This window comes from Trachemys scripta, chromosome 7 (genome assembly GCF_013100865.1).
Source record: "Trachemys scripta elegans isolate TJP31775 chromosome 7, CAS_Tse_1.0, whole genome shotgun sequence".
Lineage (NCBI taxonomy): Eukaryota > Metazoa > Chordata > Testudines > Emydidae > Trachemys > Trachemys scripta.
Window position 1 is genome coordinate 105868643 of NC_048304.1, and position 26144 is coordinate 105894786.

Below are 26144 nucleotides of genomic sequence, written 5' to 3' on the forward strand. Positions count from 1 at the left end.
GCCCAAACCTTTCCCCTGGTACAGTCTTTGTCAGATCCAGCAGACATCTCAGGTGGTAAGCAGGGGTTTTCTCATAACTGGCAGCCCCTTTTGTCCTGCTCCACCCCCTTTTATAGCTTTGGCACAAGGCGGGAATCTTTTGTCTCTCTGGGTCTCCATCCCTCCTTCTAAATGGAAAGGTACCAGATTTAAGATGGATTTCATTATCAGGTGACATGGTCACATGTCACTGTAAGATCCCTACTTTCCATTCCCCATGGGCTGGCCCACACATACACAGGAAGGCTTTCAAGTAACTAAAGCCATTTACAACTGATTGTTTCTGGAGCACCCTTAATGGCTTCCACTTAATATGTTTACATCAGTGATACAAGTTTATATCTTATTCACCTAACTCCAGATATAGAAATAATACATGCAAATAAATAGGATGAACACACTTAGTAGATTACAAGCTTTCTAATGACATCACACAAGGGGTATTTAGCGTAAAGCATATTCATAAGCATAGTTCCATAAAACATATGGAGTGCAATGTCACAGTGACGTACAACAGAAGACATGCCAACAGGCATTAAATGGACACCCTTCTCATCCCTTGAAGACCTTGACCCTTTGCAGATGACGTCGCTCTCCTATCACATACCCAACACCATATACAAGAAAAAACAACTCAACTCATTCCGCCAGCAAATTGGACTGAAAATCAATCACAATAAGACAGATATCATGAGGTTTAATATTGCCTCACCATCACGGATAGATGATTATGTTTTCACCAATGTAGAAATGTTCACATACTTGGGCAGCACCATTAGCCAGGATGGTGGAACAAGCCAGGACATCCAGAACAAAATCAATAAAGCCAGAAATACCTTCAGGAGCTTAAATACAGTCTGGAAATCATCAAAATACAACACCAAAACCAAACTCAAGATTTATCAACACTACTTTATAGTGCAGAATGCTGAGGAGAAAGTATGACATGTCCAAACGGTCTTCATTCCATACAACCTGCCTCAGAAAAATCCTCCGTATCTTTTGGCCCAGAACAATCTCAAACCAAGATCTATTGACACAGTGCAGCCAAGAGAATCTGAGCACCATCATTGCCAGGAGGCATTGGAGATGGATCGGTCATGTGTTTCAGATGGAAACTGATTCCATCACCAGAGTAGCAATAAGATGGACACGTGAAGGCAAGCAAAAATGAGGCTGCCTGAAAACAACATGTCAAAGAGCTGTAGAAGCGGAGCTGAAAAACCTGGGGCACAGCTGGGAACCATTGAAAGACTTGCCAGAAACAGACAGGAGTGGAGGAGCTTCGTCACTGCCCTAAATGCCAGAGGCGTAATAGGAACATGAAGATGATGATGTGGAGTTTTCAATTTTTTCAATATTTAAACTTTTATGTAGGTGATTTGATAAAAAGGATGCTCTGATATCAGGTTTATCATAGCAGTGAGTAAATAGCTTAGCTTCTTCAATAAACTAAGCCCTGGGATCATTTGTTGCTTCTAAAAGTTATAAAGTTCAATAAGGTGATAAGTGGTAACACTGGATCAGTCCTGCCTACATTTACACATGATGACATAACTCCTGGATTCAACAGAGCTGCACACATTACTGAAGGCAGAACTGGATTATTTAGGGCAGAATCTGATCTTCAGTACTCCAGTGTAAATCAGAATGACCCTACTGAAATCAGTGGAGATGCTCTGAAATCAGTGTAACTGAGATCAGATTGTCTGTGTTTCAGGGGTAAGCACACAGTGCCATAGATATAATGGGACTCGGGGTGCGGTACAGTGGAACTACTCAGCTTACAGAATGCTAGAGTAAACTGCCATATATATATATATATATATATATATATATATATGGTAACTTGTGAGAACAGTCTAATCCCAATTTATGCATTGGTATGTTGGGAAATACGACTGGAACAGTTCCCATCCATATTTCCTCTCCTTTGCTCTTTATTCCACGGAACAACAAGCTTTTGGGCCTGACTCTGCCTCCATTTTGTTGTGGGCAGCCAGCAACCTCCTGGCTCAAATGGGAGAAAGCTGCTTCTGGACCACAGGCATAAAGGGGGTTATCTGACACTGACCCACAATGAACTCAAGTTTGGTGAGTTGCAGACTTTTCATGGGTGAAATTTCCAGAAAGCAGACTGTGCTGACACCCAGCAACTGCACTATAACATCCTAGTGGAGCATTCATGGTGTATGCTGATTTTGCAAAATTAGTCTTAGCTTTCATGGAAAGACTGTTAGTCACATCAAGTACTGAAGTATATGTACTAATGGTGCCACCCAGAGGTACTTGAGTGTAGCACACAGGTCTGTGTGCAAAAGATATATCTGTGTGCAATTATGGAATCCAGGCATAATGTCACTGCATCAGTTTTTAATCTGTATTAGGAATTGGTCTTTAAATCAACCACAGAATAATTTTACTCTTCTTTTATTTTCCAAATGTCTTGCCTATTAATTTTCATTCAATATTTGGTTTTTGTGATAATTCCTATTGTGTTCTTATTTATTTTCCATATATATTAAAATAGTAGTTCTTAATAAATCAGTGTCTCTAGTCTCTATTTGTATACAAGATATATTGTTTGATTTTATTGGTGGTTGCTACATACAGCAATTGGAATAGCACTAGGGATTCAGTTCACAATGGGATGCCACTATTTTTATACCCATATAGTGGTATATGATTTTGGATAGCAGCAAACACACATTTGGATGTGAAATTTAAATAAGGACAGAGGGAAAAATTCTCTTCTCTTCGGAACAATTGATCATTCTCCTGCAGCTGGAATTTGTGTGGATCATAGTTCATAGAAGCAAGTATCTTTCTGACAGAAAAAACAACATCCCACTCTTAGGGTACGTCTTCACTACCTGCCATATCGGCGGGTAGCAATCGATTTATCCGGGATCGATATATCGCGGCTCATTAAGACGCGATATATCGATCCCCGAACACACTCACTGTCGACTCCGGAACTCCACCAGAGCGAGCGGCGGTAGCGCAGTCGATGGGGGAGCCGCGGCCGTCGATCCCGCGCCGTCTGGACCCAGGTAATTCGATCCAAGATACTTCGACTTGGAAGTTGCGTATCTTGGATTGATCCCTCCCCCCCCCCCCCCCCCCCAGTATAGACCAGCCCTTATTTTCAGCTGTCCAAAAAGCTGTATTCCAGGGTCCCCTGTGGGGTGCTGAGCACCCTTGAAGTTCTCAACACTTTTCAATCCTAATATATTTCTCTTTTCAGGAAACAAACCCCTAAACTGATTGTGTGACATTAAGATGTAGATTTTCAAAGAGGGGCATGCTGATCTCCATCAATATCAATGAGAGACAAACTGTTAAGAACAAGTCCCTTTGAAAAACTCCCCTATGGAAACAAAAGAAAACAAAACAATGGCTAGATAATTGATTTTGAGATTTTATTTACTAATGTTTAAAAATGTGAGTATAAAAATACACTGTACCTTCTTCTAGCTACAGATATCTTAAAATTACTCATTTCTCACAAAGTGTCATAAGAATTGGAAGAACACGTATTATTTTAGCTTCAAAGGTCTGTGTCTGTGTCTTTGCTAATCCAAACCAAGTGGAGACTGAGGGACATGCTCCCTTGAAAACTAACTTCATAGGGGTCCTAGCTCATTTGTGCCATCCTGCTTACTTATCTCTGGAAGAAAGAACATTCTCAAGATCCCTCCACTAACAATCACCCATTTTACTGCATCAGCATTTCCAAGTCAAGTGTACTTTTGGATATGTAACAGACTTCTTGGATCATCCAGCGAGGGAAAGGGAGCCTAGCCCAGATACACAGGTGGACCTTGCGGAAGACGATACAGTCAGGGTCCATAAAATTGAGTTTGATCCATTTGTAAAAGCCCGCCCTCATCGACCAGTGGGCAAATAGGGTGCTCAATGAGAGAATATCTACCATATCCCAAATGTCTCAGTATTGCATGTGGTATAAATGCCTAGAGATATGGATACACATATGGAGGTGCCCTGTGATTGCAGAGGGCATGCATCCAACAGATAGCACCTTAGATGGGGTAGACTTGAAATATCCAGAAACTTGCCAAAAAAATACAAAAGAGCTAATATTACGTCGGATTTTGTGATCTTGGCCTCAGTGAAAGTTGAGGGCTCTCAGCATCTTGCACAAGGAACTCAGCAGCTAGTAGGATTGGCCTCTTAAATTTTGCACTCGGATTACTCGTTGTGGTGGAATTCAGCCAAGCAGATAGGGGGTTCCTTGTCTTTAGTAACAATGGTGCAATTTGAGAATGTCAAAAACAAGTATAGAGTAATTCCGACAGCCCATCAAACATTTTCACTTACAGCAATAAAACATAAGGCAGACTTTATCAAAGAAATGAGGGCTATTGTGTGTATCACAGATGACTCATTTGTTCACACACAAACAAGTTTTATCAGTAATCTGTGTGCTAGAAAGGAATTTTTTTTTTTAAAATAATCAATTACTGTGGGTCTGATCTCCAGGTCCCAGCTTCCACTTGTGCACACACAATTTTGTCCAAAGGGTTTTTTGCTTGTGGAAATTCTAAAGCCTGCCAGAATCTAACAATAGTGTAGGCAGAGATTTGTGCTGAAAAAGTGGTTGCACAGGCTGATGGCAAAATTGTACAACCATCAGAGGAGAGCTGGTAGAGGCCTCCCTGAAAATCAGGTCTGCCATGCTCATTTTGGGGCACTATTCTGAAACAGCATTGGGTGCAATGCCGTAATTCCTCCTTCCCTCTTAAATCAAGGTGTCATAAGAAAACTGGAGCAATCTGTACCTGAGGACAAACGTAAATACAGCAAATCATACTCTGCCGTTATATTCCCTCTTTCCGTGATTAGTCATGTGGAGTGTAAGGTGTATAATGTGCACTGACCTGTACTTCCCTGTCCGTACTTGTAGAGCTCTCATACCGCACTGCTGGGCACCTCCTACATCATTCACAATATCATCTCCAATCATGATGGCCTGTCATAGCAATGAAATACAGACAAAACTGGTGTCAAGTGAATTTTATTTCTGCCATACTTCATCTCTCTTGACATAATAAACTGCTTGATTTGATGTTTAATACTGCCATCATACAAATTAAACAAGATAATATTGTCATCATATTGATTAAAAGTCATCCTACATTGAATATAATTCACACAGCACCTTTGCTGGCTATACAGTTGAACAGTATCCATCCACACAATTTGAAATCAAATCAGAAGAGTCAAAAATGATTAGGCACAGTACAAAAACAATGTAGAAATTCATAAAGTTAATCCTACATTCCTACCAAACATATTTTTGTGTTATGGAAATGGCAGTTAAGATAATATTAAGTTTTAAACATTTCCTTAGAAGTTATACTATAAAGGCTGATCAAACTGTTTGCAAATCTATGAAAAATAACTTGGGAACATTTATTGTCAAATCACATTATGGGAAATATGGAAATTTAGAAAGACATGCATCCTAATGCAGTCCAATGTCATGTTATTCAGAAATATATAGCATTTTCCCAACGTGTGTAGCAATGATCGCATCATAATCAGTTACTGTCTATGTAAATGAAATACACCTCTATCCCGATATAACGTGACCCGATATAACAGGAATTCGGATATAATGCGGTAAAGCAGTGCTCTGGGGGGAGGGGGGGCTGCACACTCCGGTGGATCAAAGCAAGTTCGATATAATGCGGTTTCACCTATAACGCAGTAAGATTTTTTGGCTGCCAAGGACAGCGTTATATCGGGGTAGAGGTGTATAAGCAAACTAGAGTATGTTGGTTACAAAGCAAAATTTAACTGAGAAAAGTCTCTGTGCTCTGTTTAGAGGATGTGTGTCTAAGTGCACACCTATAAGCTTAATGAAAATATGTACTGTGCATGCTCAATACACACAGTTTTCACATGGTGATATCTTTGTTAAATCAAAATCCATTTGTTTCAAACTAAACTGGGCACTAGAGTCGTAAGTGACACATTTCAAGTCTTTGCTGTCACCCTGCCTTCCCCTCCCTTGGATTTAAAAATGGCTGACTGCTTTATCTCAAACTTCCCCCTCACCCCAAAAAGAAAAAAATAATATCTGAGCAACCACAGAAAAGTTCAGCCCCAAATTATGACTCAGCATTCTTTCATTACCCAAATCTCTCAGTGAATTCTGGATTGCACCCAAGATAAACAAAGGCAGTTTACATTATAGGGCTACCAAGTGCATTATAGGGTAGACTAGGAAAATAGGTCTTGTTCAAAAACATGTCAAACAACATGTTTTAGCTACCAGTTTTCAAACGTGGCTGTGCACCTACTATAGACAGAGCCAGTTGTGTTTGAAAATGTATTAACTAGTTACATGACCAAGCTATCTTAGCTGCAAGTTTGCTACATTAGCTGCTTAACTTGCAACCTTACCTAAAGTGCTACCAGGCTTCCACAATAATTATACCGCACCACCTCATTGTTAGGAAGAGTACTCATTTAGGAAAAAAAAAATGTACTTCTCTTCCACATAAACTTGCTATCTCAATTATTCTAACATTGGCACAATAGAAATATAGACTTGTTACACTGGGGTTACACACAGTATTTATTTTTATACTATATAAACTGATCTCACATTTTAAACGCTCTGCCCTACATTTTTTTCTTGTGTCCCTCATTACAGGTTTGTGTTCCACATACGGGCCTTTGTAGGTTAAAAGGCACATTTATAACTGGACCAGAATTGCCTTAGATGGCAATGGTGTTGCCAAGAATAGTATCAAGGGGACTCCACTGAGCATGCATAGAAAGCCAGCCTAGCATTTTTCCATCTGACTTGGGCTGATAAATAGGCCCTTGTCAGAGAGGTCATGGGAATGAGTCACGTACACCACAAATGGGGGTTGGCTTCTCTAGTAACCATATTCTAGGGGGAATTCTGACTTGTTTTTGTGAGTTTGTGTGTGTGGTGCGCAACAGCTTTATGAAAATAATATACAGGATCTTTCTATTTTAGGCATCATTCCAGTTACCACTTCTAGCTAACATTAAAACCTCTTCTTTCCTAGCCTGTTCCTTGAAACACATCTTTTTAATATACAATGCAGCCACATAGCAGCATGGGCATCAAGTGTACCCATAATGAGGGCCAAATTTAAGAGCCTCTGCACTATACAGTCACGCTGTTATCACAGCCCTCCCTGCTGCTGTTTATATAGAGCACAAATGAAGACTCTCAAACTGAAGTTACAGAAAATTTGGTTGCCATAGTGCGTTGGGTCTGATGCTGGGGAGGGAATGAACCATTTCCATAGATTCACAGAATTTAAGGACAGAAGGGATGACATGATCTGGCCCTCCATCCATACTTTATATCTATTAAAATTTTCAATTTCTAGCATCCATGGTGCTATTCCGTGTCTGCTCCATTGTTTCAAAGAGATTAAGGCCAGATGGGGCCACCAGATCAACTAACCTAATCTCTTATATGTACACCCCACACCATTAAGTTTCACCAACTTACTCCTGCATTGAGCCCAGTAACTTATGTTTGACAAAAGCATGTCTTCTAGAAAGACAATCAGTTTTAAGAGATGAAGAATCCACCCTTTCCCTTGGTAGTTTGTTCCAACGGTTTAATCACTTTCACTACAAGTGACAGTTAAAAGTTTGTGCCTGATTTCTAATTTGAATTTGTCTGGCTTCAGCTTCCAGTGATTGGCTCTTGTGATGCCTTTCTTGGCTAGGTGAGCCCTCTAGTACCCAGTGTTTTCTGCCCATGAAGATACTTGTATACTGTGATTAAGGCACCTCTCAATCAGCTTTTTGATAAGCTAAACTGATCAAGCTTTTTAAGTCTCTCACTGTATGGGCATTTTGTCCAGCCCTCACACCATTTTTGTGGCTATTTTCTGCAGCCTCTCCACTTTCTCAACATCAGGGAGCACTGGGGACTGGAGTGAGGAAGGAGGCAGCGCCTCCCTTGATATTTCAATGTGAAGCAAAGGGGGATTCCTCCCTGAAGTGCCAGCTGGGGAAATAGCAAGGCAGCCAAATAGCCACCTTCTTCCTGATCTAGCACCGGAGCTCCACAATGCTATCAGCTGACAATGGGGCCATTAACCCTCACACACACACACACACAGTTCCACAGGCATTGGGAAAGGGGGCAGTAGAGCCTCTTGCTTTCCCGCCAGTCATCTCTCACCCACAAGCATCAGCTTCAGTATCTTCTAAATTAGCCCCCTCATCAACAAACTTCTCTCCCTCCCTTCAGGCAGCTCTCCATGGCTATTGGTGACTCCCTGACCCCAGAATGGGAAAGAGAAAGGGGGTAGAATCCATGGAGAGTCAGTGGAAGCTGCAGGGAGATAATATGTATGAGTTTCTTGTCTCCTAATGGCAGCAGGACTCTATTGCCAGCATGACCATCCTCAGATTCAGTGCAGAGCTGCCTTCCACAAGAGCAGGGGCATATGTGGCCTTGGTTTGGGGGACTGTAAGGGCATGTCTACACTGCAATTAGACATCCGGGCTGGCTCATGCCGGCTGACTCGGGCTAAGGGACTGTTTAATTGCAGTATAGACATTCAGAGTTGCACTGCAGCCCTAGCCCTGGGGCCCTCCCACCTCACAGGGTCCTTGACCTAGGGCCTGGATTCCTGCCCAAGCCTGAACTTCTACATTGCAATCAATACCGGGGTGGGGGGGGGGGGAGAAATAGCTGTGCATATCTCTCTATCACTGTTATAGAGTGCGAACAATTTGTGAGTTTATCCTGTATAAGCTTTATACAGGGTCAAATGGATTTATTTGGGGTTTGGACCCCATTGGGAGCTGGGCATCTGAGTATTGGAGACAGGAACACTGCTTAAGCTGTTTTCAGTTAAGCCTGCAACTTTTGGGGGATGTTGTTCAGACCTGGGTCTGTGTTTGTAGCAGGCTCAAACCATGCAGGGCACTGAAGTCCCAAGCTGCCTGGGAAAATGGGCTCAGAGGTAGTCTCAGCACATCAGCTGGCAGTCCCAAGGGGGTTTCTGAGGGATCTGAGCACTTGTGAGTAGCTGAGAAGGTTGCTCACCAGTGGTGTATTATATTCTACATAGGCAAGTTTTCATGCAAGACAGTCAGCTCAGAAAAAGTGCAGCTGCACATGAGCACTGATGCCTATCCAGGCCAGCTTGTGGCATACGCATACAAAACTGTACTCCAACCTCGGGGGATTTCATAGATTTACTATCGGTGAAGGGCAATAATCACTAAAGGAGGAGCAATTATTCCCAAATCATTTAGGATTTTAAAAAATCATTGGCAAGAAGATAGAGGTCAAGAGGTGCACTGTCAAGGGAAATAAAAAAATTCTACCTGTCAAACCTAGGTTTAACTTCCTCTCTGACTGCAATATGGAGCGAGAGAGAGAGAACGAACTGAAAGGTCACACACCCACTGAAAGCAAGAATTAAAAGATCCCCATTTATGATCACATTTTAGAGAGGGAACACAGGTGATTAGTCTGTTCAGTGAGCATGTGGAAGTTATTTCTTTTTAAAATTAAACTAAAAATTTACCAAAAAAGACAAAATGTACTAAGCCTGTCAGAAAACCATGACCGTATTAACCTGATACATCAAAAATTGGAAGGAGTTGTAATATATATTTTCTACATCCTCTAAAATGCAAGCAATGAAAGAGGGCTCATATATATTTGGTGAAAGAATGCATATTTTCTAAAAATTACACTTTAAGGGGGTGATGCATGGCTCAGGGAGATTGGTCATTATATATTTTTAAAATAGCCCTTTACCTCTAGGATGCTGGTTCAAATCCAATCTCAATCAGTAGTGATGAGAAAACAGTGCTCAATGACATCTGGCAGCCACAAAGTAATCCCTAGTGGACATATGGCCATATCACAGATATCACCACTACAACTGGCAATCTTACTGGCAGTCTGAACACATGTGGACTGAACCATCTTCTCACCCCCAAAAGTAGTCCATGCTAGTAAGGCTTATGGAGCACTGGTAGGGCAGAATGTGGAAACTTTCTCTTGCTGTACCTGGTCTGTGAATAGTGGAGTTTAGCCAGGATTGCCAACCTGGCACTAAACACACACACACACACACACACACACAAATTTTGAATGAGAAGAAATTATAGATTAAGAAGATGAATGACACAGCCAAAACATCTATGCTAAACAAAATAATAGCTTTGTGTTTTTATACACTTAAGCCAAGCTCACATGCTGTACTTTGAAGTGAAGTGAAGTGCATGGAGAAAGTAAATGGATAAGATGCCACTGAAATATCTATGCCACCTTCAATAGAATTTTAATACAGTGTAACCTCCAAGAATAAAAAGTATTTTTGCATAAGCAGATTTTTTTCTACAGGCTTAATAGCCATAATCATGTTAAATATGACTGGGATACACAGCAATAGAAGTCTATATGCAAAATCTTAACTAATGTATTAAAATCCTTTATAAGAGAAACTTCTTGTATTTACTTTTCTCCTCTTTCCCCTCAGCCTGATAATCATCTAGGCTTTGAGATTCCAATTCATTTTAAAATAATGTGTTTATCTGGGACCTACTTGCTGAGCAACCAAACATGCAAAGGGCATCAAATGTGAATTCTGACCTGGAAGATATTGTACAATAAGGTAGATAAGATAGAGATAAATACGCTGAGACATTGGGGCAGTTTTCCAAATGCCCAACGGGCAGTTATATTTGAATTGATCTTTCAATGGAAGTTGAGCGCCTAACTCCTATTTGTGCCATTACAAATCTCTCCCAACCCCCAGAAGGGCGAGCCCACCCCAAATGAATACAGAAAGTACAAATACAGAAGTAGACACCTTCTACCACTCCTGGAGTGACCCTATTCCCGGGTTTGCATGTAACAGAATCAGGAATTTGTTAACTACCTGTAGTTTATGTACTCTAGTATGACATGCCATAATTCCAGGGCCAGCTCTAACTTTTTTGCCGCCTCAGGCAAAAAAGAAGAGTGCCGCCCTGCCGTACCCGCCCCCCCCACTCGAGTACCTACCCCACCCCCCCCCCCCAAGCACCATGCCGCCCGAAGCCCCCGCATCCCCTCCGAGCGCCGCGCCGCCGAATCCAAAAAAATAAAAAAAAAAATAAAAAAAAAAAATCAAGTGCCGCCCTGCCCCAAGGTGCTGCCCCAAGCACGTGCTTGGTCAGCTGGTGCCTGGAGCCGGCCCTGCATAATTCCCATTACAAAAAGAAAATTTGCTACAGACAGAACTGTTTGTGATTATATAATACTTCTAGAACCTTAACATTATTTAGCTTTTACTGTAAAGCTGTCAAAATCATCCATAGTTTCATCAGCCTTAAAACATTTGAATTACGTATTTCAATAACCCTTAAGATGTGTTATTCTTGGTCATACTACTGAATCATAAGAAGGCTCTGGCTACCTCTTAGAGATTTAAATTTTCAATCTACTAAAGTAATACCATCAATCTGTTATTTCTACGCCACTGAGGAAAGATTACAATGAAAACTGGACTTTAGGGAGTTCCTTCTACTCCAAGTGCAAGTTGAAAATATCTCAGCAATAGAAGGCAAAGTCAGGGTCTCAGTAAGAAGCAGTCATCAAGGGAAATGACTGGTGATTATTGATTAAAGCAGCCTGAGAATTTTTAAACTTAAAAAAAATATTTTTTTCTTTAAAAGAAAGGTAATAGAAAATTGTAATATGTTTTATAAAACACAATTCATCTAAAATGATTTAAGGATTGTGTGGTACTGCTGATTTGACATTTAAATGGATTTCAGAAATGGAATAAATTATTACTGAGTATTTTATAATGGTAGAAGCAATTAAACTGCTCCTTATTTTGCTGTCATAGGTATAGACCTACAGCACATTTAGGAGACAGAGAAAAATATAACATAACAGATCATTGAGGAACCAATTGTATTGTAAGAACAGTGTATTTTTATATGTGTACACACACACACACACATACAGTCTTATACTTGCAAAGTCAAGTTAGGAAATGCCAGAATAAATACTACCCAAACAAGTTTGATTTGGCCCCCTTGTGCGTATGCATTATGGTACAATCTATTTTTCTGCATACATACTACTTTTCTGCAGTGAAAACAGTCAAGCAACTATAGGTGGCACTACCAGCTCTGCCTAGAATATAATTTATTTCAGTTATTTAATATACACACACACACTTTTTATATATAAAAACACATACATATATATATTGAATATATAAAAAATTCTATATAGACACATACACCGTGGAGGTGTCTACCCAGGCCCTGGTCTTGACTTGCTGGGAATGTGGCCTGCATGTCCCTACTGATGAAACCCAGGCAGAGGGAATCACCTGATATGAGAGGTGTCTCCCTTAGGAAGCGGGTAAGAGAGCTGCAGGAGGAGATGCTTCATCTGCGTAGCATCCAGGAGCATGAAGACCTCATCAACAGGATGCATGTGTAAACATCTGGGACAGATGCTGTTACCTGTCTACAGAGGACTACAACGGCACCAGAGAAGAAAGGAGGAATGGCTGTTTTAAAGGGAGGAGACTATCCACTGTCTATTGTGGTGACGAACCAGTATGCTGTACTGGCAACAGGAAGTTGAGGAGCAGACCCCAGGGACTTAGGAGGAGCTACCTACCCCACAGGTGGAAGGCTCCCGGCCACTGCACCCAAGAGGCGGCGGCATAGGGTGCTGGTGGTCGGTGACTCTCTTCTGAGGGGCATGGAGGCATTCATCTGCTGACCTGACATGAGACCAGGGAGATGTGTTGCCTGCCCTGGGGCCCATGTCAGAGACGTTATGGAAAGGCTGCCAAGGCTCTCTGATCACTACCCTATGCTCCTCAGCCACACGGACACTAATGATCCTGTCAGGCAACCCTGAGCAGATCAGCAGTGACTACAAAAGGCGAAGGGGTCAGGCACCAACTGAACTCTTGTCCATCCTCCCAGTTGAATCATAGAAGATTAGAGTTGGAAGAGACCTCGGGAGGTCATCTAGTCCAACCCCTGCTCAAAGCAGGGCCAACCCCAACTAAATCATCCCAGCCAGGGCTTTGTCAAGCCGGGCCTTAAAAACCTCTAAGGATGGAGATTCCACCACCTCCCTAGGTAACCCATTCCAGTGCTTCATCACCCTCCTAGTGAAATAGTTTTTCCTAATATCCAACCTAGACCTCCCCCACTGCAACTTGAGACCATTGCTCCTTGTTCAGTCATCTGCAACCACTGAGACCAGCCAAGCTCCATCCTCTTTGGAATGCCCCTTCAGGTAGTTGAAGGCTGCTATCAAATCCCCCCTCACTCTTCTCTTCTGCAGACTAAATAAGCCCAATTCCCTCAGCCTCTCCTCATAAGTCATGTGCCCCAGGCCCCTAATCATTTTAGTTGCCCTCCACTGGACTCTCTCCAATTTGTCCACATCCTTTCTGTAGTGGGGGGGCCAAAACTGGACGCAGTACTCCAGATGTGGCCTGACCAGTCCCAATTAGAGGGGAATAATCACTTCCCTCGATCTACTGGCAATGCTCCTACTAATGCAACCCAATATGCCATTAGCCTTCTTGGCAACAAGGGCACACTGCTGACTCATATCCAGCTTCTCATCCTATCCCTACCCTCCAGTGTGTCTACCTCTCCTCCCAGCTTAGTGTCATCCGCGAACTTGCTGAGGGTGCAATCTATCCCATCATCCAGATCATTAATAAAGACGTTGAACAAAACCGGCCCCAGGACAGACCCCTGGGGCACTCTGCTTGATATGGCTGCCAACTAGACATTAAGCTGTTGATCACTACCCGTTGAGCCCGACAATCTAGTCAGCTTTCTATCCACCTTAGTATCCAGTCCATACTTTTTTAACTTGCTGGCAAGAATACTATGGGGAGACCATATCAAAAGCTTTGCTAAAGTCAAGATATATCACGTCCACTGCTTTCCCTATATCCACAGAGCCAGTTATCTCATCATAGAAGGCAATCAGGTTGATCAGGCAGAACTTTCCCTTGGTGAATCCATGTTGACTGTTCCTGATCACCTTCCTCTCCTCCAAGTGCTTCAAAATGGTTTCCTCGAGGACGTGCTCCATGATTTTTCCAGGGACTGAGGTGAGGCTGACCAGTCTGTAATTCCCCGGGTTCTCCTTCTTCCCTTTTTTAAAGATGGGCACTATCTTTGCCTTTTTCCAATTGTCTGGGACCTCCCCCAATCACCACGAGTTTTCAAAGATAATGGCCAATGGCTCTGCAATCACATCAGCCAATTCACTCAGCACCCTCGGATGCATTAGATCTGGAGCCATGGACTTGTGCATGTCCAGCTTTTCTAAATAATCCTTAACCTGTTCTTTCACCATTGAGAGCTGCTCACCTCCTCCCCATACTGTGTTGCCCAGAACAGCAGTGTGGGAGCTGAGCTTGTCTGTGAAGACAGAGGCAAAAAAAAGCATTGAGTACTTCAGCTTTTTCCACCTCATCTGTCACTAGGTTACCACCTCCATTCATTAAGGGTCCCACACTTTCCCTGACCTTTTTCTTGTTGCTAACAACCTTGTAGAAACCCTTCTTGTTACCCTTCACATCCCTTGCTAGCTGCAATTCCAGTTGTGTTTTGGCCTTCTTGATTACATCCCTGCATGCTCAAGCAATATTTTTATACTCCTCTCTAGTCATCTGACCAAGTTTCCACTTCTTGTAAGCTCTCTTTTTGTGTTTAAGCTAACCGAAGATTTCACTGTTAAGCCAAGCTGGTTGCCTGCCATATTTGCTATTCTTTCTGCACATCAGGATGGTTTGTTCCTGCACCCTCAATAAGGCTTCTTTAAAATACAACCAGCTTTCCTGGACTCCTTTCCCCCTCATATTAGCCTCCCAGGAGATCCTGCCCATCAGTTCCCTAAGGGAGTCAACGTCCAGGGTCCGTATTTTGCTACTCTCCTTTCTTCCTTTTGTGAGGTTCCTGAACTCAACTATCTCATGGTCACTGCTGCCCAGGTTGCCACTCACTTCTACTTCCCCTACCAATTCTTCTCTGTTTGTAAGCAGCAGGTCAAGAGGAGAACAGCCCCTGGTTGGTTCCTCTAGTAGTTGTACCAGGAAGTTGTCCCCAACACTCCAAAAACTTCCTGGATTGTCTGTGTACTGCTGTATTGCTCTCCCAGCAGATGTCAGGGTGATTGAAGTCCCCCATTAGATTCAGGGCCTGTGCTCTGGAAACTTCAGTTAATTGTCCGAAGAGAGCCTCATCTACCTCATCCTCCTGGTCCGGTGGTCTATAGCACATGCCCACCACGACATCATCCTTGTTGCTCTCGCTTCTAAACTTAACCAAAGATTCTCAACAGGCTTTTCTCCAGTTTCTCCAGGCAAGGGCCTGACAGGGACACACACATGCTGGAGATGAATGCATGGCTGCGCAAATAGTGTCGATGGGAGGGCTTCCGCTTCCTCGACCATGGGATGCTGTTCCGGGAAGATGCTCTGCTGGGAAGAGATGGGGTCAACCTGACCAAGAAGAGGGAAAGCATCTTTGCCCACCAACTCACCAACCTAGTGAGAAGGGCTTTAAACTAGGTTCAAAGGGGGCAGGTGACAAAAGCCTACAGGTAAGTATAATAAGAGGCAAACTTAACAGAGGGTTAGAGGGGGAAAATGTGGAAGATTACAATAGGGTCATGGGAGCAACAAGAGGTAAATCGGTGGGGAAATCTGCTCAACATTTTAAATGTCTATACACAAAGGCAAGAAGTATGAGGGAGAATTGGAAGTATTAGTCCATAAACTAAATTATGACTTAATTGGCATCAGGGTGGGATAAGTCTCATAACTGGAATACTGGTACAGAGGGGTATAGCTTATTCAGGAAGGATGGGAAGGATTAAAAAAAAAAAAAAAGAGGAGGTGTTGCATTATACATTATAAGGCTAAGGCAAAAAATGAGTTATACCTAGCAAGGCACAATGAAAGGCAATAAGAACTGGTTCTTGAAATACATTAGGAGCATGAAAAAGACGAAGGAAAGTGTAGCTCCTCTACTTAGCAGAAAAAGAGGGCTAACCATGACATCAAGAAGGCTAAGTGTTTAATGCCTATTTTGCTTCAGTCTTCACTAAAAAGGCTAATAGTGACCAGATTGTCAACACAATTAATGACAACAACACAGGGGAAGAAACACAAGCCAAAATAGAGAAAGCACAGGTTAAAAAATATTTAGGTAAATTGAATATATTCAAGTTGGCGTGGTCTGATGAAATTCATCCTAGGGTACATAAGGAACTAGCTGAAGCAATCTCAGAAAATTAGCAATTATCTTAGAGGACTCATAGAGGACAGGGGATGTCCCAGATAACTTTATGAGGGCAAACATAACATCTATCTTTAAAAGGGGGAACAAAGGGGACCCCAGAAATTATAGACCAGTCAGCTTAACTTCTATATCTAAAAAGATACTGGAACAAAATTATTAAACTATCAATTTCTAAGAACCTACAGGATAATAGGATTAATAGCCAGCATGGATTTGTCAAGAAGAAATCATGCCAAACCAATCTAACTTCCTTCTTTGACTGGATTACTGGCCTAGTGGATAGGGTGGAAGTAGTAGATGTGCTATATCTTGATTTTAGTAAGGCTTTTGACATAGTCCCACATGACATTCTCATAAGCATATTAAGGAAATGTGGTCTAGATGAAATTATTATAAAATGGGTGGACTTCTGGATGAAAGACCATCCTGAAAGAGTAATTATCAATGGTTTGATGTCAAACTGGGAGGGTGTATCTGGTGGGGTACTGCAGGGGTCAGGCCTGGTTCTAGTACTATTCAATATTCTCATTAATGACTCAGATAGTGGTGTGAAGAGTATGCTTATAAAATTTGCAAATGCTACCAAGGTCAGAGAGATTCCAAGCACTCTGAAGGACAGGATTAGAATTAAAAATGACCTTGACAAATTGGAGAGTTGGTCTGAATTCAACATGATGAAATTCAATAAAAGGTAAGTGTAAAATACTTCAGTTAGGAAGGAAAAATCAAATGCACAACTACAAAATGGGGAATAACTGGGTAGGTGGTAGTACTGCTGAAAAGGATCTGTGGGTTATAGTGGATCACAAATGGAATATGAGTCAACAGTGTGATACAGTTGCAAAAAAGGCTAATATTATTCTGAGGTGTATGGATGGGTGATGGGATGGATCACTTGATGATTACCTGTTCTGTTCATTCCCTCTGGGACACCTAGCATTGGCCACTGTCGGAAGACAGGATACTGGGCTAGATGGACCTTGGTCTGACCCGGTATGGCCGTTCTTATGTTAATTCTAGGCACCATACTTTAGGAAAGATGTGGACAAATTGAAGAAAGTCTCTTGTGGAGACTCTATTTTTGTTCTTTTTTGTGTTGTTGTTTCCTTTAACTTAAGTAATAGTCCTTCCTCCTGAAATACTCCAAGATGGTGGAGAGGAGAAAAAGAGGGTGTGGTAAAAGGGCAGAACCAGAGGAAGGTGGTAAGAAAGGAAGGACAGAACAATTGAAAAGGGAGAGGAGAGGAAAGGTGTATGGTACAGGACACGATACAGAGTGATAGGAAGAGGGAAGTAATGGAAGGGCACAAAGGATCACAAGAGGAAGAGGAGAAAATATGGAAAAATGATGTTGCATATTTCAGGAGTGAATTTCCTGCATTACAGTACCCCTACTAAGTGATTGAGAAGAACATGCAGCGGAGAAGAAATACAGCAGGTCACCGCACTCAGGTATTTATACTACATTTGCACTAGTAGATGAGGTCAGACTCTTCTGTCTAATTAGATTTGTGGGTTGGGACAGAAATTTTTTCTTTACATGGTTATTTTAAAGATTCTTGGTTAGATCTTTTTAAAGACTTCATGGGAATAAATATATGTATAATGTAAATATAATGTAACATTTTAGAATGGCCACTGAACAAAGCACTTTTCATTTGCCAGTGTGGGCCCAATCCTGAAGTCCACAAACCATCAATCCTTTCATTGGTTTTAATGAAAGTTTTGACTGAGAAAAGATTGCCAGATGGTGCCCCACAAATACATTTTTTTATTCAGGTGACAATAACTACGCAGCACATCTAGTGAATGTTGCACAAGAAATCTTACCTGTTGTGGCTCAACTTCCATTTCTGCCAAGGCTGATTGGAAAAACATTTTTGCCGGCTTTCCCACCACCTCGGCTTGAACATCACAAGCATACTAAGAAAAAGGACAGAAATAATATTGTATAGATTAGAAAAGGATTTGTTCAACTTCACATTCTCTGTAGATTGTATGAAAGAGTATGTGATTACTGACTGATTCCTTTCAATAACATATGGATTAGTAGATGAAGGTAACTAACAGAGGATTCGGATAATAGGAGTGTTGATTGTTCTCTGTTAGGGGCAAAAACCCTCTTGAAATGTCTAGAATTAAGAATTGGGCACATTTTCCAACATGAAAGTAGTCTTCTAATTCTAATCTTGCTCACACTGGAGTCACAAAAATTCATTTTTACAGCAATGATGTGCTTTGCTGACAAACTTGTGTTCAGGAATTGTGGGTGAATTTTAAGGATATGGAGGTTTTGTAAATCATATAGCCCATTTTTAAGGTTGAAAGCCTTATTTAGCTGTAATTATATACCCATGTTGTAATAAATAAGGCATTCCTAGCTAACAGGAAGCCTGCACTGTTTATTATGGGCAGGCTACCCTCCCCAAAAGCTACATTGGCAAAAATGAGTTCACTGCATTCACATATGCTCTTTATTTTTCCATTAGAAAGCTCCCCGTCCCTCCCACTTTGCTCCTTTCTCCGTAGTTGCTCTGAATTTATTTTTAATCCCCCTCTGAGCCTCAGGGCAGGTCTACTCTACAAACTTGCATCAGTGCCGCTGTAGCACTTCTGGTGAAGACGCTCTAAACCAACGGAAGAGAGCTCTCCTGTCATCTTAATAATTCCATCTCAGTGAGAGGCAATAGCTATATTGGTGGGAGAGCAGCGCTGTCTACATAGGGAGTTAAGGTCGGTATAACTATGTCACATATATCTGTGGGGAAGGGATAGCTCAGTGGTTTGAGCATTGGCCTACTAAACCCAGGGTTGTGAGTTCAATCCTTAAGGGGGCCACTTAGAGATCGAGGACAAAAATCAGTACTTGGTCCTGCTAATGAAGGCAGGGGGCTGGACCTTTCAGGGTCCCTTTCAGCTCTATGAGCTAGGTATATCTCCATATATGACTAAGGGGTGTGGATATTTTCAGAGAGGGGCACCAATCCTGGTTGGGATATCTAGCCTCTGTAACAGTAATTCTCTCTGCCCCATTCTTCACTGCATTTTTTCATTGTATTTTTCCTCTCTGACTCCTTTTTCCACTGTCTCTCCTTCCCATACAGGAGCCCAATAATATTAAAGTTCAAGATAAAACTTCTGACTATATAATATAAGGATGGTGTCAGAGCCAAGCAGAATGAGTTCACCCATTCACATGCACAGCAATGCAGTTAATTTATAGTCATTTCCTCTCCCAAACTGAGCAAAAAGAATTACAGAAGATAGAAATATGTGCAATCTGTTACTTTGAGCAAGGTGCACAGAGCAGGTAAACATAATGCAAGCTATAAAATACCTCTAATGCCTTCATATACACTCCAACATCAAGTTTCAGACCATCGGTTTCTTTATAATAGCGCCTGGAAATTGAAGTGATAAAGATGTTGGCAATTGAACATAAACTATATTCTATTAATTCTGTGCCTATACGAATGTGTGTATGGCTGGGAGTAGAAGGTAAGTAATTAGGAATTCTTAATTTACATTGAATTGTACTACACAGTCTGTCCGCTACTCAATGTGGTGCACTGCTAATGGGGAAACCTAACCAGATCCCAAGATCAAATTCAGATCTGCACATGTCACACAATTCCATTGACTCCAATGAAGTTCAACCATCCTATGCCAGGGTTGAATTTGGCCCAGTGCTTCTACTTAAAGTGATTACCACTGCTATATATTAGTGTTTCTCACAAAAGGATGACAGCTGCGTTACTACTCCCTAATTGCTAATCGCTAACCCACTGTTCTCACATGAAGAAAACAGGGACATTAGTTCGGGGTAACCTGGCCAAGGGGGCTCTTGGTTCAAAATAACACAACCAGTTTAAGAGCGCCTCTCTTTTCTTGACTTGTTTTTCTTAGAACTTAATCTCTTTATGGACAGATGAACTGCCAATTATTAGCATTGAATTCAATGGAGTTGCAGCTGCTTATATCAGGTCCAACAGAATTCTCTGGTTCTATCTGGCTACAGTTTTTAAGACATAGGGTCTACACCTCCTCTCAATGAAATCAATCAGTTTTGCCATTAACTTTGGCAAGTGCTGCACAGTATTGGGACTATACTGTACAAGGCACAGGATATACCACTTACACACAAACAATACATGGAGAAAGATTGCATAATATATTAATGACTAAATTTTTATGTATCTGTTAACAAATCTTAAACCATTAGTTTGTTGTTATTATTTATATTGTGGTAGCAGGCAATGGCCTAAACAGATTCAGAGCCCGATAGTGGTAGTCACGGTACAAACACATACACTTTTTCCGTGTGTTTCCTGCAAAGTTTAAATGAATATTGCAGGGAGATGCTAATGGGGAATCTTGCTGATTCACTGCAGCAGGTGTAGTCTGTTAACTCCACCATGGATAGAAGGGAAGCGTGTGTGGATTTTTCTCTTGAGTGGTCCTGTGAATAAAGGGTTGAAGCTGAGAAGTTCTAAGATGGAAGTCGAGAAGCAATCTGGAGAGAAGGCTTACACTGGCATTTATGGCCAAGGTCATCAAAGTTGTTTTGGGTACCCAACTTGAGAGGTTTTAAAGGGACCTAATTTTCAAAAATTGCAGAGCACCTATCCTCTGAATCAGCTGCCTCAAGCTGAGCACCCAAAATCACCAGTGGCTCTGAAAATCTTGGTGCCTGCCTAAGTGTTATACTGAGATATCTTTTTTAATAAGGCCATGCCCACGCACACACCCTTCCACTGTGCGTGTTGACTGTGTTTTGGGACAGGGGGAGCACCGTCTGTTCCAGCAGCTAGGAATAATACTTTGGGCTACATTTGGCAACTTGTTTTATTCAGGCTGGGGAGGTGAAGCTTTTCAAAAAGCTGATTTAGTCATAGTTCTTTTTGCGTTTTTAAAGAGCAGGTTATTAATGCTAAACCAAAATAGAGATAAATACCAGTGGCCCTGAAGGAGCTATTCTTGTCTGTTGTGCAACATAGATTTTTTTTTTTTTAAATGTTCATTCTTGGCCCCAAAAGCTGTAGTGACAACTTCTTATCTCAAGGGCTCAATAGACCATAATGGAAATGGAAAAATCTTAGTTTGTGGATTATTGACCTGTTGGAGTACAGCTTCATGGCTGCCCAGGAGCAGCTAAATCCATTGTGTTGATACCCCTTGACACATTTTCTCTGTGGATTCTTCAATATGGGTGAAAAATCCCTACAACTTTTCACTTAGAAGAATAACCAGAAAGATAAAGAAAAAAATTGAGAACTAGCAATGTCATCACTTTTGTACATCAAATAACCAGCTGATTGCAAATAACACTGTCCTTCCAAATATAAAATGGAATCCCCCTATGTTATAGTTCTGCAACATGAAAGTGATAAAGCCTTTGAATCCCATGTGTATTTATTTATTTGTGTTGCCTTAAATTAAAAACAGGCTGACCAATTTTTTTTTTACTAAAGATTCTTTTTTAAAAATATCCAATATTCAAATTTTGTGAGCTCAAATTTCATCTGGAGCCTATTTTTTATGACCAAGGACATGGACACTGCAGACAGGGGTGTTATAGAAATTGCTGAGCTAGATAGCCTGCTAGATGGGTTTCCGGACCCTGAAAACAGAGATTGTATGAGAGAGAGTGGCACAAATGATGTCAAGAATAGGGTCAGCGATCTAAAGTGCCATGTAAATAGCATCAACAAACTGCCCTTACTATTCACGTATGGAATATTAGAGTAATTAAAAAAAAACAGAACACCTTGAAGCAACTCAACTGATTTCTTCTAAAGTTTTAGTTCATTCTCTAGAAAGCAAGAGAGTGTCAGAATCACTGAAGCAGAATGCCCTCTTCCTGAAAATGGAGTGATTTACATTTAGCATCTGTTTTGGACTGAGAGTGGGAATTGGCTTTGTAATTTCTTCTGTCATGCCACTGTCAGAAAATTAAGCTGTTTACGCTAGACTATAGAAGGTTAATGGCTGTTCTAGCAAAGGTCAAGTGGCCATTTTAAAGAGAGGCTATGCTGAATAATCGAAAATGGCAGGATAAAGCATAAAATCTTATCTGACTGCTCATCATACATTTTTTTCAGTCATATAGGGACCTGTCTGCAGCCTGATCCGGAAAACTTTAAAGATCGGTGCTAATACGAATTACCATTGTAATAAGAAAATATAAATGTACTAAATAATCTTAAAAGCTTTGGGGTAACTTGACCACGCTTAGGGCAAAATTAAACACTGTTATTTGCTTTGTCTTGGTATAAATGCTGGCAGCTCATACTTAGTCACGATGGCATGCAATTTGCCTGTCCTGTAAAAAAAGAAAAATTAAATCACGTGCAATGTAAAAACAAGTAAAGGCTTTTAAAAATAACTTGTGAGCTAATTCTTTTTTAAGTGTGGTCATTTGATTTGTTTTCTTGGATCATGAAGTGCATTTTGGATTTTTTTTTCCTACTCTGCAGGGTCTGGAACTTTGTTATTTTCAAGATAAAGTCATATGTAGTTCATGTTCAAATTTTGACAGTATTAAATATAGCAGCTTTTAAAAAGTGGGAAAGTCAAAATACAATTTCATGATCTTTTTCGTGACAATTAAATCACAATGTAACATTTATCTCCTCTTCTAGGACAGTTCTCTGTCCCATTAAAACCAATAGCAAAACTGCCACTGATTTCATTTGGAGCAGGCCTGGGCTCTATCCTCAGCTTGTGTAAACTGTAACAGGTCTGAGGCTCTCCCACTGTTACTATATTGGTTGAATTATCTTAACACTGAATGTTGCCACCTAGTTCTCTTTCAATTTTAAGCACACAGACAATGAGGGTGATTTCTGTATCATGCGGGTGTAAACTGGGAGTAACTTCATCAATAGAGTTACACAGGTGCATAACACGTGTAAGATTAGCATAAGAATTGGAATCAATCACATAATTTATAGCAGGGTGCTCAAACTGCTCAGAACCCAAGGGTGCACTGGTAATTTGCAGTGTGCACATTACTAATCTCTTCGGATACCAATTCAGTCAGATTTTACAGCCATTCTGTTAGAGAAGTGTTTTCTCCCCCATGCCTTACAGTCTTCAGCTTAGCTTCCAGTTAACTAACTTTTAAACACACTAAAAGAACAGGAGTACTTGTGGCACCTTAGAGACTAACAAATTTATTAGAGCATAAGCTTTCGTGGACTACAGCCCACTTCTTCGGATGCATATAGAGTGGAATAAATATTGAGGAGATATATATACACACATACAGAGCTCTCTAAGGTGCCACAAGTACTCCTGTTCTTTTTGCGGATACAGACTAACATGGCTGCTACTCTGAAACCTTTTAAACACGCTGTTTTCTTTGCAGGAATGTGCCACTGGCAGGGCCGTCCCTGGTGGGGTGCAGAGCCCGGGGTGGAAGTGACGGATTCGTCTCTTCCGGGACTGACCGTGCCAGCCAATCACACCAGCCCGCGGGGCCCCACAAAGCGCAGGGCCCAGAGCGGTCGCCCCAATTCGTCCTACCCAAGGGACAGCTCTGGCCACTGGACTTTTCATCTCCATCAGTTGATTCAGAATATATGTCCACCTTTATATAGCTTTTGCAACATTAATGTATGTCTGTTTGTGTCCCAAATTTGCATAGGCCCTGAAACTGTCCCACACTCTGAAGGAGTGCATATATATAAAATCTTTGTTTGTGAATCAGTATCAGTCATAACACCAGGACAGTACTAAAAATAGCACCTGTTAGTTGAATGCTACTACTTGGCCAAGCCAGAGAGGACAAGAGGTGCAGGAGGAAGGAGAGACTGTTCTCCAGTCATGGTCAACAACCTCCTGCTGAGCCTGAAAACATCTACCCTCTTTGTAATAGAGCTTGTGGTTCAAGGATTGGCCTTATTAGCCACCTGAGGACCCATAACTCCCATAGAAGATGATCATACTTGGTAACGAGTGATCACCCATCATCATCACTACTTGGCCAACAAAAGGCCTATCAACCCCCCATGACAAAATGAGGTATCATCATCAAGATTTTTAAGCCCTAATTTTGCTGACACTATTTTGCACATTCTGGAGAGAAGCCAAGGATTAAAGGGATATGAAGACTAAACTAACCTTATTCCTAGAATTGGTCCCTCAAGGACACTTTCCATGCTTAGCCTGTCCTGCGCCCCCTGTGCTGTTGGTGCTATACCCATCACAAGCACACAGTTGAGTCAGAAATAATTTTTTGAATTATCTTGGTAATAGTCTTTAATTATACTTATATTGCTATACTGCTGTTCATTGTTGAGGTGCCATACATCACTTCCTACGTAAAAGGCAAGACTCATCATGATTCCTTCCAAGTGTTCTCTTCGACTCTAAGATCTTTAGTTCCCTTAGTGGAGTCCATGTTGATCTTTCTTACTCTGTTACAGCACAGCAACTTAAACCTATGCTAAACTTTAAATATGGGCTCCAGTGATTGGCTGGAACTGGGCCTCTGAGAATAGCTCCTTCAGGATAAGCTGAAAGCTGTGCTTATAGCGAACACTTGCCATGCTGTGGAACCTGTGCCATACCAATGAGCCTCCTTTACACCAAGAGCATTACTGAAGAGTCAATCTATAATAATAGGCAAATACCGTTTAGCCTCCAACCTCTAACAGCCAATGACTTTCAAGCTACTGTACTGAAACCAACTTCTCATTTACATGGGTCTCATAACACATGGTGGAGCCCCAGCATCGAAGCCATTCTTTAGGAATGCTGCAGCTCTAGTTAGTTTTCACGGATATCATTTGAAAGTAGAACTTGGCCTGTGATGGCCAACTTATTTCACACAGACCACTGAACAGCAATTAGCCTAACATAGCATCAACTCACTACTGATCTGGGCAGGATTTGAACCTGGAAGTGAAAAGTTGGCTCGCTGTTCACTCAGACATAAGGAACCTCGTTACCAGCCTTCTGAGCTATCTGATCCTCCCCATTATTAGTCTGTAATGGCTTCATATGCATGAGGAGCTTACAGACCGCCTTATCATTGATGCCAGGAAGGCCCAGCTCTCATGGTGGATCAAAAGGCCTGGCTTGTAGCAAAACACCTCTGTTCAAACAGGCCATCCCACAAGCTAGACCGGGGGTTCTCAAACTTCATTGCACCGTGACCCCCTTCTGACAACAAAAATTACTTCATGACCCCAGGAGGGGGGACCAAAGTCTGAGCCCGCCCAAGCCCCAATGCCCTGGGTAGGGGGTCCAAAGCCCAAGTGCCACTGCTCTGGGCAGGGGGGCCAAAGCTGACGCTCAAGGCTTCAGCCCAGGTAGGGTGCCTGCAACCTGAGCCCTGCCGCCCAGGGCTGAAGCCCTTGGGCTTTGGCTTCAGCCCTGGGCAGTGGGGCTCAGGCTTCAGCCCAAGGCCCCAGCAAGTCTAAGCCAGCCCTGGTGACCCCATTCAAAGGGGGTCATTACCCACTTTGGGGTCCTGACCCACAGTTTGAGTACCACTGAGCTAGACTACCAATTCCTCAGACTTTTCCATATCTGTCAGCAAATCAACCCCTTCACCTTCAAATTACAGCTCCCTCAATACCTTAAGGTACATCCTGTTTTCGATATATCCCTCCTGAAGCCTTACAGAGAGGACCTCTTTTGCAATCGCTCCCAGCAGCTGCCCCTGCCAGACTTGGTCCAAGGGCATGAGGAACATATAGTCCACGCTATCCTTGACTCTCTACTGCACAGGGGGAGACTGGTATTACCTAATC

At 41.8% G+C, this 26144-nt stretch overlaps 1 protein-coding gene across 1 annotated transcript in view; it reads right to left on the reverse strand.

The window, feature by feature from the left end:
* The window catches only part of LHPP (phospholysine phosphohistidine inorganic pyrophosphate phosphatase), a 171133-nt gene that overhangs the window by 113509 nt on the left and 31480 nt on the right, over window positions 1–26144 (reverse strand). Inside the window, exons 4-6 of the mRNA XM_034777139.1 lie at window positions 19721–19784; window positions 18214–18306; window positions 4941–5032 (exon numbers count right to left, since the gene is read on the reverse strand). Of these exons, the coding sequence (XP_034633030.1) occupies window positions 4941–5032; window positions 18214–18306; window positions 19721–19784 (249 nt within the window). The remainder of the gene's footprint in view (window positions 1–4940; window positions 5033–18213; window positions 18307–19720; window positions 19785–26144) is intronic.